Source organism: Schistocerca cancellata, chromosome 9 (genome assembly GCF_023864275.1).
Source record: "Schistocerca cancellata isolate TAMUIC-IGC-003103 chromosome 9, iqSchCanc2.1, whole genome shotgun sequence".
In the NCBI taxonomy this organism is placed as follows: domain Eukaryota; kingdom Metazoa; phylum Arthropoda; class Insecta; order Orthoptera; family Acrididae; genus Schistocerca; species Schistocerca cancellata.
Genome location: NC_064634.1, coordinates 144,523,920 through 144,541,298, shown reverse-complemented (window position 1 = coordinate 144,541,298; position 17,379 = coordinate 144,523,920). Strand labels below are relative to the sequence as shown.

The window sequence follows — 17,379 nt, the reverse complement described above, 5'->3', positions numbered from 1 at the left end:
TTAATAATTTCCACAATGAAATTCTGTCTCGAAATCTGGCAGAAAATCCCAAGAGAGTCTGGTCATACATAAAGCACACCAGCGGCAAGACGCAATCAATACCTTCACTGAGCGATAACAACAGTGAAGTCACTGATGACAGTGCCACCAAGGCAGAGTTATTAAACACGGTTTTCCGAAACTCCTTCACCAAAGAAGACCACGTAAATATTCTTGAATTCCAATCAAGAACAACTGCCAAGATGACAAACAGAAGTAGATACCCTTGGTATAACAATGCAGCTTAAATCACTTAATAAAGGCAACGCCTCTGGTCCAGATTGTATACAAGTCAGGTTTCTCTCGGAGTATGCTGATACAATACAATAACTCCATATTTAGCAATTATATACAACCACTCGCTCACAGAAAGATACGTACCTAAAGGCTGGAAAATTGCTCAAGTCTCACCAGTACCCAAAAAGGGAAGTAGGAGTAATCCGCTGAATTACAGGCCTATATCACGAACGTCTATTTGCAGTAGGGTTTTGGAACATATACTGTATTCGAACATTATGAAGTACCTCAAGGAAAACAATTTATTGACGCACAGTATGCACAGTTTCAGAAAATATCGATCTTGTGAAACACAACTAGCTCTTTATACTCATCAAGTAATAAGTGCCATCGACAAGGGATGTCAAATTGATTTCATATTTTTATATTTCCAGAAGGCTTTCAACATCGTTCCTCACAAGCGTCTTCCAAACAAACTGTGTGCCTACGGAGCATCGCCTCAGTTGTGCGACTGGATTCGTGATTTCCTGTCAGAAAGGTCACAGTTCGTAGTAATAGACGGAAAGTCATTGAGTAAAACAGAAGTAATATCCAACTTTCCCCAAGGAAGTGTTATAGGCGCTCTATTGTTCCTGATCTATATTAATGACATAGGAGACAATCTGAATAGCCGTCTTTGACTGTTTGCAGATGATGCTGTCATTTACTGCCTTGTTAAGTCATCAGAGGATCAAAATGACTTGCAAAATGATTTAGATGAGATATCTGTATGATGCGAAAACTGGCAATTGACCCTGAATAAAGAAAAGTGTGAAGTTATTCACATGAGTACTAAAAGAAATAAGCTAAATTTCGATTACACGGTAAGTCACACAATTCTGAAGGCTGTCAATTCAGCTAAATACGTAGGGATTACAATTAGAAATAACCTAAATTGGAATGATCACATAGATAATATTGTGGGTAGAGCAAACCAAAGACTGCGATTTATTTGCAGAACACTTAGAAAGTGCAACAGGTCTACTAAAGAGACTGCTTACACCATGCTTGCCCAACCTATTCTGGAGTACTGCTGTGCGGTGTGGGATCAGCATCAGGTGGGACTGACGAATGACATCGAAAAAGTACAAAGAAGAGCAGCGCATTTTGTATTATCGCGAAATAGGGCAGATAGTGTCACAGACATGACACGTGAATTGGAGTGGCAATCATTAAAACAAAGGCGTTTTTCGTTGCAGTGGGATCTTCTCATGAAATTTCAATCACCAGTTTTCTCCTCTGATTGCGAAAACATTCTGTTGCCACCCACCTACATAGGGAGAAATGATAATCACGATAAAATAAGAGAAATCAGGGCTTGCACAGAAAAATTTAAGTGCCCGTTTTTCCCACGTGCCGTTCGATAGTGGAACGGTAGAGAGCTTGAAGGTGGTTCACTGAACCCTCTGCCAGGCACTTTATTGTAAATAGCAGAGTAATCACGTAGATGTAGATGCGTAACACAGGAATCAGCTTAATTTTTCGAGGAACTCCTCAACAGAATAGAAGGAGTGCCCCATGAGGAAACACTTCAGTTTTGAATCCTTGTGGTAGCTCACTGAAAATGGATGCAGCAGTATACTGCACACCTTTCTGCAGAACTGCAGAAGAGTCAAGGAAGTGCAATCCAATTGCAGATTTAATTTCTGCCTAGTATTAACTGAGTGAAAGCTGTTAATTCTTTGGAGTAAGCTGATATTGTTAACTATATATATAACTTTCCTGTTTGGTAAGTCACAGCAACTTTGAGACACTAACAAACACAAACACACACACAAAATTCAAGCTCTCCCTTAAAACCCACATCCTTTCGTCTTTCCCTCTCCTTTCCTCTTTCCTGATGAAGTAACCGTGGGTTGCGAAAAGCTTGAATCTTTTGTGTGTGTGTGTGTGTGTGTGTGTGTGTGTGTGTGTGTGTGTGTATCAACATACCAACACTTTTGTTTGGTAAGTTACATCATCTTTGTTTTTAGATATATTTTTTCCATGTGGAATGTTTCCCTCTATTATATATTGAGAGGCCATTGTCAGAATACCCCGACAGGTGACCAGGGGTCAACAAGAGATTCGTGAACTTACACCACTTACTGCCTGAACTGCCCGTTTCTGAGCCAAAAATATTTGATTTCGCATTAGTTTATTTTCTACAAGCCACGAACTTATGTCATGAACTGCGCTATTTGAAATAGTGCCAATGCTGCACACAACTTCCTTTATCAGGCTAGTGTTATCAGCAAACAGAAAAATTTTAGAATCACCTGAATACTTGAGGGCATATCATTTATATACAAGGGTCATTCAGTAAGTAATGTCCCACTTTTTTTCTCAAAACATATGTATTGTTAAGAGTCAGAATTTGGTGACAATATGCATCAACGTATTTTATCCATGTCCTATTTTTCTACGTAGCCTCCATCACATTCTATGGCCGTACACCAACATTGTGGAAGATCATGTATTCCCTACTGGTAAAAGCTCTTGTCCTGTAGGCATAGCCATGTTTTCACTGCATGACTGACAACTGTAGAGCCAATTGTCGAGTTGTGACGTGCCGGTTGGCACGAATATTGGCATGCGCACGATTCAGCATGTCTGGAGCAGTGTGTGTGACAGGATGTCCTGAGCGGGGCTGGTCATGGAGCTCTATTTCTGCATTTCCTGAGGCTGCAACTTTCTTTACCCATCACCCATTTGTACTCTCAACTGCAGCATCGCCATACACTGCACACAAACGTTTATGAATGTTCACCATGGTTTCTTTTTCTGCACACAAGAATTCACTAACACCATGCTGCTTTTAACTTGAGTCTCATGTAGACACCATTTTGAGAATGTACTATGGCTGTACCATCTGCCGCAACTTCTCCAGCGCACAGAACAAACTTCAAATGTGAAGCACCAATAAGGATGTTTGTCTATGTATATTAATGGCTTTTAAAAAAGTGTGGGTCATTACTCATTGAACAACCTTTGTGAATAAGGAACAGGAGTGGCTCCAGCACTGATCCCTGGGGCACCCACCATATGACTATGCCCTCTTCAGATCCCACATCATAGCCATTCTCAACCCAGGATAACGACATTTTGCTGTCTGTTATTGAAGTAAGAAGTGAACCAATTGTGAGCTACTTCCTATATTCCATAATGGTCAAACTTCTGGAGGAATATTTTGCGACCAACACAATCAAACGTCCTAGTTAAAACCAAAAAGATGCCTGGCTTTCGAAACCTTTTGTTTAATCCATCCAGTATCTCAGAGAAAGAGAATGTAGCATTTTCAGTTGCTACACCACTTATAAAACCAAACTGTACATATCTGATGGCTAATTGTGTGGAGTAAAATAATCAATTAACCTTACATAGACAAACTTTTCAACAATTTCAGCAAACACTCCTTTTTTATACAGCAGCTTTACTACTGGGTACTTTAGTTGGTGTGTATCGAGAGAATTTGATATTTCACTGAATTATCTGCCTTGTGGCGCTTGTGCAGGGGTGGGGTGGGTGTGTTTCACATACGCTTCAAAGACTCAAGTGCTGAGGTTGTTATTGAACTGCTTACAAAATTATGTTGCCACTGATAAAGACTAAAAAAGTGTCTGTACTAGTCTGGTATTTGTGAAATATAAACAGAATTGACAATAGAAGCTGGACATCATGTTTACCAATAATAAATGTACACTTGAACCAAATTTTTAACTCAGTGGTGTTGCATCTGTTAACATTTAATTTAGCAACAAACCCAATAATTAAGTAACAACCCAAACAATTTTTGTCAAGAGACTACAAAATTAAATTGCTATTGAGGAAAATCGGTCACCATATTAATAACATTGCACGTTCTACTACTTCTTCTGTATTAAGCTCAATAACGCACGGACTTTAATGATTTACAAGTAATATCTTATTTTGAAAAGTATTGCTACCTGTCAGATTACTCCAATAGGTGCAATACTGTTACCATTTTTTGTATTAACACACTGGCTACTGCGAGTCCGCCAGCAGGCAGAGGACCATGTCTAACGCACTATGCCTGCCAGCGGCAACACACTCCACTCTGTCCAGTAAAGAGTATTTTTGGATGGTTTGTAAAGTTGCAAAAAGCGAAGTCCAAATGTTAAGTAATGTCAACTTTATAAAGAAATACAAATTAATGCACAGTACTGAACCACATATAGTGAAGCACACGACAGCTGTCGGGCACATAGCATCAAGTGTATACCTCCGCTGCGTCCACCAGCAGCCTCTTGTCAGTCAATACATTAAGTGTCACATTTACTTGTTACCTACTGTGAAAATTGAATGGACATTTAAACAAGTGGTGGTACTGCTTCCTAAAGGAAGAAAAAGTATTGTATGTTGCACTAGATAGCCCATAAATTTTTGTTATTGGCTAGAGTACAAATTTGAACAATACTTGATGTGGAATGGAACAGAATCTGTAACACAAAAACTCCATTTTTTTATATTTACCATTTTCTGTCTGAGGGGTCCAACTGAGCAACTAAACTCAAAATTATTTGCAATTTGATCGAGACTTCATGCAACAAAGTTATGTTAGGATGTGACGTTACAAGTATTTGTTAAAATGCGAAATACTAAAAAAGTTCCCTGAAATTATACAAATTATATTTTATCGTAAAGTAATTAGATGAACTCTTAAATTATTATAAATTTATACTGGTGGTGGTCAGAAGTAAAGCAGTGGTGGTCATGTGACAGAGTTTATAAGAAAGCATGTTCAGAAGAGCACAGGAGCTTTGGCCGCTGATCCTTGTCTTTGTAGGTTGTTGTTTGGGCAGCATGTGCGCCACAAATTCACCAAATTTCAGACTGTGATTTTGTGAACTTAGAGGTATGATATGCGAAGATTTTAAGACTTTTAATAATAATGTGATTGAATTAGTCCAATGACATTTTGCCGTAAATAATCGCAATTTTAGTGAATATTGCTGCTAAGAAATCGGGAGTGCTGCCAAAACTATCTGTTAATACTCATCAGTCCACCACACCCAATTTTTTTTATGCTAGAAGCATAAATAAAGCTGTTTTAACTCATTGGATATTTTATCATTCACTTTCTCTCTACCAACACAAGGCAATGAATGGATTCTGCACACTGAGGAATAGTAAGGGCTTTAGAGCATCACTGTGTAGCCAAACCCTTTTGAGCAGGCCACGTAATCTATTAACAGCTGCACATTGCCCTTACTTGCTGGGTTGTGCTGCATGGAAAATTGACTGAAGCGAGTATTAAACACACGCAGTTAACATCCGAAGGATATTATGTGTGTTCAGACACAAAGAACAGAACAAACCTTACAAAATTCTAAAGACAGACAGACATAATTTCTCAGTAATATCACAGTGTGTTTCTACAATTGCTCCATTAGATGGCACATCATGAAGCATACTATGTCCATGGTATGAGGGATGTTCAAAAGAAGAGATACCAAACAACACTGTGGGCATAACTGATGTCATTATTCAAAAGTTATCACCACAGACCCGAGCAAAACTATCCCACTGTTTCATGAGCCAAATGATTCCCCAGTCTCACAATTTCTGTGGCTGTAATGGGAGTCAATCCTCCACAACGTGTCCAGTTTGTTGTCCAAGTTGAAGTGCTTCATTCTGAGTTTGTTTTTAGTGGATGAAACATATTAAAAGTCACAGTCTGGGCTTTAGGGTGGTACTCAAATTGCTCCCACTGAACTTGATCATTACACTGTGTAACCTTGGAGACGTGTAGACACATGTTATAATGGAGCAGATTGACTCCATCATTGTTAATGGGTTTTCCTTGTTCGAGAAATTCAATGAGTATTAGTCCTTGGGCACTGAAAAAGACAGTGAGCTTCACCTTGCATGCTGAGGGCAATTTTCTACATCTACATCTACATCCATACTCCACAAGCCACCTGACGGTGTGTGGCGGAGGGTACCTTCAGTACCTCTATCGGTTCTCCCTTCTATTCCAGTCTCGTATTGTTCGTGGAAAGAAGGATTGTCGGTATGCCTCTGTGTGGGCTCTAATCTCTCTGATTTTATCCTCATGGTCTCTTCGCGAGATATACGTAGGAGGGAGCAATATACTGCTTGACTCTTCGGTGAAGGTATGTTCTCGAAACTTTGACAAAAGCCCGTACCGAGCTACTGAGCGTCTCTCCTGCAGAGTCTTCCACTGGAGTTTATCTATCATCTCAGTAACGCTTTCGCGATTACTAAATGATCCTGTAACGAAGCGCGCTGCTCTCCGTTGGATCTTCTCTATGTCTTGTATCAACCCTATCTGGTACGGATCCCACACTGCTGAGCAGTATTCAAGCAGTGGGCGAACAAGCGTACTGTAACCTACTTCCTTTGTTTTCGGATTGCATTTCCTTAGGATTCTTCCAATGAATCTCAGTCTGGCATCTGCTTTACCGACAATCAACATTATATGATCATTCCATTTTAAATCACTCCTAATGCGTACTCCCAGATAATTTATGGTATTAACTGCTTCCAGTTGCTGACCTGCTATTTTGTAGCTAAATGATAAAGGATCTATCTTTCTGTGTATTCGCAGCACATTACACTTGTCTACATTGAGATTCAGTTGCCATTCCCTGCACCATGCGTCAATTCGCTGCAGATCCTCCTGCATTTCAGTACAATTTTCCATTGTTACAACCTCTCGATACATCACAGCATCATCTGCAAAAAGCCTCAGTGAACTTCCGATGTCATCCACCAGGTCATTTATGTATATTGTGAATAGCAACGGTCCTATGACACTCCCCTGCGGCACACCTGAAATTACTCTTACTTCGGAATACTTCTCTCCATTGAGAATAACATGCTGCGTCCTGTTATCTAGGAACTCCTCAATCCAATCACACAATTGGTCTGATAGTCCATATGCTCTTACTTTGTTCAATAAACGACTGTGGGGAACTGTATCGAACGCCTTGCGGAAGTCAAGAAACACGGCATCTACCTGTGAACCCGTGTCTATGGCCCTCTGAGTCTCGTGGACGAATAGCGCGAGCTGGGTTTCACATGACCGTCTTTTTCGAAACCCATGCTGATTCCTACAGAGTAGATTTCTAGTCTCCAGAAAAGTCATTATACTCTAACACAATACGTGTTCCAAAATTCTACAACTGATCGACGTTAGAGATATAGGTCTATAGTTCTTTTTAGGTTGGTTGTTTTGGGGACGGAGACCAGACAGCGAGGTCATCGGTCTCATCGGCTTAGGGAAGGAAGTCGGCCGTGCCCTTTGAAAGGAACCATCCCGGCATTTGCCTGGAGCGATTTAGGGAAATCACGGAAAACCTAAATCAGGATGGCCGGACACGGGATTGAACCGTCGTCCTCCCGAATGGGAGTCTAGTGTCTAACCACTGCGCCACCTCGCTCGGTCTTTCTTTTTAGGGGCAGATGATGACACTAAATGCACATCCCAAGATGTCTCATTAGATTACCCTAAAGCAAGGTATGCAAATTTCAGCCTGTTTGGTTGTTACAACATTTCATACCTTTTCATTTGAACACACTTTATATTTCGCTTTATAAGCATACTGTAGAAAATGTCAAAGGCATCTTCCAAAAAATTGGATAATAATCCTTAATGGTCATTAAGGATCTTAAGACAGTTTGCACAAAAACTAAGATTTTTAACATACTAACCTGTAAGAGTAATTTAACTGGATAGATAAAAAATGTACTCACCAAGCAGAGGCAGAACAAACATGTTAAAGAAAGTTGTAATTAGGCAAGCTTTTGGGGCCATTGGCTGCTTGTTCAGGCATGAGTGTTGAAAGGGAAGGAAGAGGGGTGAAGGAAAAGGACTAGAGACTTCTAGGGGAAGAGATAGATTTGGGAGAGTCACCCAAAATCACACGTCAGGGGAGACTTACCGCACTTACCTGTGCCATATGTCTCCCCTGACCTCACAACTATAATAAATGATCTCCTAATTCTTGGAGACAATTCTTAATTAATGCGATTTAAGACATTTTATAGACACTTAGCGGCAGTGTAAGAATGGGAATTTAAAATACTTGCAATGGAAAAGTTATGTATATTGAGCCTGACAGCAGCCCATAATGACTGAACACATCTTTCAAAACTGTCTCCTAGGCTCAAACTGTAGTAACTACACAATTTGCATGAAATTTTTAACTGCAAAACAAGTGCTTAAACTGTTGTGTCAACTGCACACTCTATGAACAAGACTAGTAGTACATATTATTGTAATTATTAGGCGTTGTATAGTGCTTGCTTCCTGGAACGCGGAACAAATTATGCCAGGTTTGAGCCCACGTCGGTTTTCAGAATGTTAAGATGTTAGCACTAACTGACAAGAAATTGCCCAAGAACTCCTTTGGTGAGAAGAAGATATTCACCAAACTTAGTCTCAGCACAGCAGTACTTTGGAAATTTGTCACTCAGTGCTGATATCTTAACAGTTTGAATACTGAGGAGAGCTGAAACTTTACATAATTTGCTCTGTATTTCAGAACACAAGCACCAACCAAAACCTTATAATTACAAATTGACTTAGATAAGCCTTACGTAAATAAAGCCACACCTGTAGCTGCAGGCTTGTGTAGTCAAGCGATTTGTTCAAGCACAGACAAATACTCTGAGCCCCACACTTGCACATGCATCGGTTTGCCCTTCAAATAGTGGGAGTTCTTTGAAGACAAGTGGCTTGTTTCACCTGGCTAGGTCTGTGTGTGTGTGTGTGTGTGTGTGTGTGTGTGTGTGTGTGTGTGTGTGTGCGCGCGCGCGCTTACTTGCACACGTATGTAAGCACCTCAGGCATGGGGTGGGGAGGGGGGAAGAGGCAACAAATGTGGGGTAAAGGCTGATATCACTCACAACAAGCTGAAAACATGTGATTGGTAGAAATATTTCAAAATTGACAAAAATGTTGCAATTACCTACTCACATCAATCTTGGGTTAAAAAGGAGGACACAATAATTTGGGAAGTTATTATACCACACAAAAGACTGACAGTATTATTACAATTTCTCACATCCACATGGGGCTATGAAGTATCTACATACCTGACAAATACTATGAAAAGGATAGCTTGCAACTCACCATATTCAGGAGACACTACGATGCAGATAGGCACAACAAAAAGACAGCTAAACATTTGAGCTTTCAGCCAAAAGGTCTTGTAACGTAGAAAAAATAAACACACTCATTCACAAAAGCACAACTCATACACACAAGACAACTGTCACTGTCCACTGTGACTGGATGGGTTGATGCGTTGTTTGGGGGAGGAGGCCAGACAGCGAGGTCATCAGTCTCATCAGATTAGGCAAGGACGGGGAAGGAATTCGGCCGTGCCCTTTCAAAGGAACCATCCCGGTATTTGCCTGGAGCAATTTAGGGAAACTGTGGAAAACCTAAATCAGCATGGCCAGACATGGGATTGAAGCGCCGTCCTCCCGAATGCGAGTCCAGTGTGACTGGACTCAGTTGCCCAAGAGTGGTTGTGTGTAACTTGCGCTGGCATGAATGTGTATGTTATCTATTTTTGAATAACGCCTTTTGGTCAAAACCACATAAGTTAGCAGTCTTTGTTATGCCTCGATTACAGCTAACCATCTCTAATACTTGAGAGCTGACTTGTGTACTTCATATCCTTCTGTCCTGGACTGATAAATATCAGTGACTCTCTCTCCTCCAGTTGGTTCTGGGTGAATTTATCTTCTAAATAATGTTTGCTTATGACAAGGTCGTTTGTCTAGTATCTTATTAAAAGTAAGATATATTCAGTATATGTTTTTGCCTTATGGCAGGGTTTCATTATAATGCTGTTGAAACTTAGCTAGCTTTCATATAAGTGAACAAACGTTTTTGGCAATTTGTGATTGACCTACTTTGCGTCACTTGAAATAATGCCAGTATTAAGACTGCCTCATATTGTTGGTACGCACGCTTAAACCTATGTACTTTGGTATGCTTGCACAAGCTTGCACGACTGAAAATCGAAACAAACATCAAGCAGCTTCAACAGTCATAACATTCGTGTAAAATTACTCAGGGACAGTGTAAGCACACTTGCACAAAATGCTTCATGTATCTGTGTGTCACGCATGCAGTTACATATATGGCTGAATCACTCAATATTTCAAAGTCAGTTGCATTTATTTTGAAAAACTCTCAGACCAGCACAGTACAACATTATAGGTATACAAGGGGCAACTACAAAGACATGTTGGTTAACTTGTAAACACCTTTACAAAAGTAGGTTCTGAAACTGGCCTAAAAGAAAATATACTTCCTTTACATACCTGCCTTACTGGATCTCTTAACAACAATGTACTTTTTGCCATCCTTATCAACAGTGTTGCTAATCAAACGAGATTTTCCACATTTTACTATGGCAGTGTGCAACTTGCGCCTGTCTTCTTTGCTCATGTCAGTGGCCTGTCAACAACAGACGTAATTACAGAGAAGTTTGATAAATTTCAACGTAAGTTAGGGATGAGCAGGGAATATACAAACAAGAGTTTCCAACCCAAAACAGGAAGTGACAATTGACTTATCAAACAGACACACTCAAGTTTTCCCATGATAAAATATAAATGAAAACATGACATCTGATAGTGGTAGTCTTGCTACTAAGTTTCATTATACAAATTGACTGGAATGGCATTACTGCTGCTGTGACAATAGTTGGCGACATACTAACAACAGACAGTGAGCTATTAGAAGCTTACAAGGATGTAGTTAACTCATGAATTACACCAAGTGCAATACACTTCTGACATGGCAATACTTTCAAATACCACAGCTCAGTTCATCACCACTTGCCATGAAGTCATTGCACAGGATCAAGTTGTACTGAAATTGAATGTTTCACATGAGTTTATTAACTGTTCTGGTAGAAGTCAACAACAAGCAAGAGACTTTCCATAAACGTATATTGTACTGTAGAAAGCCTGTACAAAATAGCAGTGGCCTGTGAAATTGGCGATACAATTTCTGCAACCTTCTTTTAAAAATGTCACAATGTAAGCTTACCTCAATTTCAACTTCCTCACCATTAGAGTCAACGATTTCCATTAATGTTTTATATTGCTCTTCAGAAAGTGTTGTTTTGAGATAATCATCTATGTCTTCCTTTGTCTCTGCTGCTGCAGCAACTATGCAAAATGCAAATAGTCAAGTTAAGTCGTTCAAGAAAACAGATTTCAAACACAGTACTACAAATTATGCGATAATAAACAATGTCAGATATGTCAGCCATTGATTTGTACATTGAAGTACGGAAATACATCCAAGTACAAGATGTTGAAAAATAAATACAAAGTATTACATACCAAACAACCCCGACAAATTCCTAAAAAGAAAAGAAAACTGCATGTAAAATTATTAAATTTTACACATATTGTCTGCACCTTATTGGCTGAAAAATGTATGTAAATCATTAACAAAATGATGTTTAGTTCTTCACATTTCACTCCATGTTATCTGTCTTCACAAGCAACTGATGAGGACAATAATCAGATGAAGTCACATTTATTTCTCTCTCTCTTTACTTCAATTTGTATGTTACGGAGGAAATTGTGTGTGTGTGTGTGTGTATGTGTGTGTGTTTTATTGATATTCAACAGCTAGGTTATCAGTGTCCATGTTAATCCTAAGTACAAATACGTCAAATCACAGGAACGCTAGATGCCATATCGAAGTAAAACCACCGTAGAGACAGCCAAAAATTAATTTGTAACCTTCACACTATGGCAGATGAAATCCATTTAGAGACTACATTTCCTATTCCTCTGAAGGTATTGATCACATACAATGGAGATGACATATAGTATATTAGCAACATTATGAAATAAAAACAAAACTACTTAGAAGAATATAGAGATTCAGACAAGATCAAGTACCAATAATGATATGCAACTGCAAATTTCAACATGAATACCATTCTGTCAGTCATAACATATTTTGCAGTAGCCACTAAAGAAAGCTGCCCAGTTTTTCTCTTGAAAGAGGAATGGCACTTACCATACCAGAGCTTAAAAAAAACATCCAAATGAAAAACATGTTACACTACATTCCCTCGCAAACAACTGACAGCATAAAAAGGAATGACAGCATGGGGAGGGGGGGAAAGGGGGAGGTAGGGGGAAGAATATTGCTGGACAGCTGGAGCTAATGTGGCAAAATTTGTCTATATATATCACAAAAATTAGCAAATTAATTTAAACCTAACAAAATCTGCATAAGACTAAAAATAAAAGTTTTAATCAGTTATAAACAAATTTAGATTCTTGCCTTGAAATACACAGCGACAAATAAGCATTTACTGCTGTGAAAAAAATGCAAGGCCTAACTTAATTCCAACTTTAATAAACAACAAAGAAAATATCATAGCAGTTGAATAGTTTTTTATTCTTTTTCATCATATTGAAAACCTTATTTTTACTTCACTGTGTAATTTTACACACTGTAATCATCAGCTTCTATGTTCAATGTAAGGAGAATAAATATCCATGGTCTGTATTCCAATATTTTCCAATAACATAAAAATTACCATATATGTATTTGTCAAGCTGCAAGAACCCAGCACATTTTAATCTTTTCGCAAAATCCAGGGCTCAAGGTACTAGATATACCCTGGAAGTGATAACTCAAGCTGGTGTTCTCAGGAAAGAGAAAAATTTTATTCTTTTGTAAGTCTCCATTCAAATCACCTCCTGATTATTACCAATAATTACACAGAAGCCTAGAGAGATGCAATATTCCTTTGACAACATTCAGTCTTCAGTTTGGAGTATTCGCAGGGATTATTTTTCTACATAATGGTTCATGTAATTATCGTGAAAACTGATGTTCAATGGGCTGTTGCACTTTGAAGCTCGATGGCAATTATACGAAGAAATACTGACACTTTGGAAAGTTACCTCCTGTTAATACTTGTTTTTCAGGCATACCATCTGAAACCCCTAGTTCTGTTATCTCCCCTCACCCAAAAATGGTATTCACAATGAACAACCAACATAAAATACTTTTGAGACATTTCAGATTATATACAGAAGCACATACAAAAGGGCTGTGACATTTCCAAGTTGTGTTTCTAAATAATTATGCCCCTTACTTCTGTATTTGAAATGAAGAAACAGTTATTAATTTAATGTGATCCTCTCTCTAAAAGAAAAGTGGCATGTTGCATTTGCAGGGACTTTACATGCAATCTCATGGGATTTTCTGGTGTGTCATAAACCAAATTAACACAATTGGTTATAAAATATTCTTTATTTGTAATAGCTTTCATCAACAAATTCAATAAACAAATTACAATTTTCATCCCTTACAGTTTATATGGATATAATTCACAATGTGTTAAGGTAAATATTACTGTCCTTATTCAATAAAATATCTGAATATAATATCATTAGTTGTTTCTCACTCAGAACCACATTCAATGACACATTTGCTGAAGAAAGAAACTGCATTATTACAATTATAGTACTGCATTTGTATCATAGATAATTTTAACAACTTTATCTCTGCTTGCAACAAGTGAATATAATAAAGTATTCATAGACAACAAAAACATGCTCATATCTGCTGTACATTTCTACCACATTGGAACAAACCACATAAGTAAGCTATGAACAAGATGCCAAGAAGAGCAATGAGATCAGAAACATGGAAAACCCCCAAAAATACAATCTTCATACTAAAGACTACATCCAGAACACAAAAAAGGAAAGGAAAGAGATCTGAGCCAAAAACTAAATGACATTAGCTATAAACGCATTCCGAAAAATAAATAGCAACACACACACACACACACACACACACACACACACACACACACACACACACACACACAGAGAGAGAGAGAGAGAGAGAGAGAGAGAGAGAGAGAGAGACGTTAGTTAAAGAAAAATAAGAACATTTCTTACCTGCTGCTTTCAAAATTTCACTGTGCGACAAAAAAAAGAACGATCTGTAATTTTACAAGACTGTACTCCTAAAATTAATTAAGGAATTCACTGACTTCGCATCTGCCAGAACAGCACATGCTTATACATATGCAACTATAAACTGCATGCACTTCAAGAAACTACAGCAAAATCAAGAACAGAAAAGTTTACCTGGAGCCTCTGGTGCCTCTAAGGTAGTCAATGTCACAACATTTCCATCACAATCAATTTCATTAACATGAAAATCTGAGTACCGTTGTTTGATAATTGCACTAAAACCTTCGTGTTTGCTGATATACTCCGTTATTCCAGCTCCATGTTCTGTTAACCTCAAATTCATTGTATTCTGAGTAGTTGCATTCCCCCGTTTCTTTTCCTTAGGCTTTGACTTTGAGCTTTCTGCAACTTCTACTTTAACAGCCTCAACAAGTTTCTTTTTGTCATTCTTTGATAATCTAGTTTTCCTAGGCGAGAATGCCTTAGCTTTGGCTGTGGCCTTAAATGTTGGTTTACCACGATCAGAGTGTGATTTGTTTCTGTTCCTTCGGTTCATTATGCACCTTTATGTTGTACCTTTCATACACGTAAAACCCTGAAAGTAAATGAAACTTTATCAATAAACTATTTCAAACATAGACTGCATAACTTTAATAATGTGTCACTTCAAACAAAATAAATAGTCCATCTTTAGAACACATGGGAGCCCAGTATGACTCTGATGAAGCTAAACCATATGGGGGGGGGAGGGAGGGGGGCGAGATAATGAATACCGGTGCTCACCATAAGAGTATCACACGAAAGATCAAAGCACCCGATGGCGCCTTGTCAGGGTTAATATTCCCAATGTGTAGCACATTTCTGGACAATTTAGCCAGATGCCACCTTATCATGATTAGACCTAACGTTCACAATGTGTATTGTGTTTCCGAACAATTTACAAATTGTCGAACATACATTCAGTAGGCCTAACAAAAACTCTGAGGAAAACTGTAAATACTACAGAACTAGTGCAAAATTTAGGCCAAACTATGTATGTATTTCAAAACCCTAATCATCATAGCTACTAAGCAGTAACACAATACAGGAAAGCACAAAGGCCCTGAATGATGCAATATTTCCATTGTGTCACAAATTCAATCACGAAGCAGGAAAGCCAATAGTATAGAATCACTGTCACACGATTCTGTTAAAACTCAGAACTAGGAAATCTTTGTTACTGCTTTTGATTTTGGAAGCACGGAAACAATGACTAAAACTACGCCGTTTCCGTATTGATTACGTTACAAGCGAAGGGCCCACACCGATTTTCTTAACTTCATTACTGATAACACTGTTATACACTCAATAAAACCTGTAATCCAAAACGGGAACACTAAAATTTGTCAATGGCAGCAAGTCAGCAGTCCCAATGACATAGGGTACCGTTTTGTTCTTTTTCATAAACCGATATTTCTTAACGACGTAACAAATAATATCTACTACTACTTGGAAATAACAACACTAAATCTTTAATTCTGCGTGAATTCCGCCTGAAATGTTGCGCGATTAGTAGTCACATATAACAAAAGTTTAATGTAAAATATTGTTAGTACTAAAAGCAGAACAAGCAAGGGCTAGAGCAATCTTTCATCTGATAACTATAATTCGTAAAATATTGTGCACTATAGAACGTCAGCCATAGTAGGCTTACTCATAAAAATTTCCAGAAATATTAGTGGCCACGACTGTTGTTATGAGTCTCTACGTTAATCTTATTAAGAGCCGAAGAAAACAATGCCTTTAACACAGTTCTGTAACACATAGCAGCTCTTATTAAAATGCCGACTGGACTTAAATGTGTTTTATGCACTATTTCTAAACTTTTGTATAATGCTTCTGACTAAGACAAATTAAAAAGCAAGTAATTCGTACACTTGCCAACAAACAAAGGGATACAAAAGTAGAAAGGAAGTTAAAATTGCTTGTTGGCGAACTCGTTTGACAAGCCTCCGACATGGCCACAATTCAAACGAGGTCCATTACTTAATGGATGCTGTATGAAAGTACAGAAACAACTGTTTTCATGTGAGATACTCATGTACCTAAATATTCAGCCAAATGTTTTGATAGCTGAAAGGCAAAAAAACATAAATGCCGGTATTAAGAGGAGGAACAAGATATTATTATGCCGCTGATTTGATACACCGAAGATGAACCGATTGGTACTAATGGTAATAATATTTAATATTAACAAAAAAACACACGCAAAGGCAATTACTTACGGAAATACTGAGATCGCATTCAGTGCAAGTGTAAAAAACCTATACTTCCAAATCTCATACACACCCGGACCGACACAACGAACACGCACAAACCCGCAGCACCATCCATCAGCACACAACCCAACATAACACAGTGCATCCACGAATCACAAGTGATTTCACAGTAGGCCAATCACGTAGCTCGTAGCACCGCATATAGCTAGTGATCCGCCTGCCAACGCCGCGCCAATAGGAACTTGACCGCACTATTCAAATCGAGATTTCAAGAACAAACGTCAGCCAGTTTTAAAATATCGTGTGAACTACTTTCGTTGTCTTAGGGACAAAGGTATTTCCCACTACACTGTTATCTTTACGACTCAGGCAGGGAATAAAATACAAAAAATATGGATCCTTTTTAAAGAATATAACATTTCTTAAATTCTGCAAATTGTTATGAGAAGCCTATAGATCCTACTACATGTATTGTTATTTTCCACAAATGAATACGAGGTTAATACGGTAAATAAATAAAACCCTAAGACTAAGATGACAAAACAATATGATCACTGAAAGTATGCACAGGGAACTTAATTTATTGCTGTTTACAAAAAAACTTCTCACTCCAGCCCGCCCTCAATATATACGTCAAATAATTGTAAAATTTGGATAATTTATATTTTTTGATATTAAGTTTGATATTGTACTAAAGTATAAAATTGTAAACTTCTTATTAAACACTAGAACTGGTACGCCCAACATTCATTACTACAATCGTTAATAGCCATTTGATATACACTGCTGGATAAAGGTCTCATCTAGACTTCTCCATCCTTATGAATCTACATCGTTCCTGCATTTGTACTTT

The 17,379-nt window shown here is 38.3% G+C and overlaps 1 protein-coding gene across 1 annotated transcript in view; it reads right to left on the bottom strand.

Moving 5' to 3' along the window:
• Positions 1-16,666, bottom strand: part of LOC126100948 (uncharacterized) — a 149,349-nt gene extending 132,683 nt beyond the window's left edge. The window contains exons 1-4 of the mRNA XM_049911609.1: positions 16,533-16,666; positions 14,443-14,863; positions 11,354-11,475; positions 10,621-10,756 (exon numbers count right to left, since the gene is read on the bottom strand). Coding sequence (XP_049767566.1) covers positions 10,621-10,756; positions 11,354-11,475; positions 14,443-14,824 — 640 coding nt within the window. The 5' untranslated portion in view covers positions 14,825-14,863; positions 16,533-16,666. The remainder of the gene's footprint in view (positions 1-10,620; positions 10,757-11,353; positions 11,476-14,442; positions 14,864-16,532) is intronic.
• Positions 16,667-17,379: the final 713 nt, after the last annotated feature.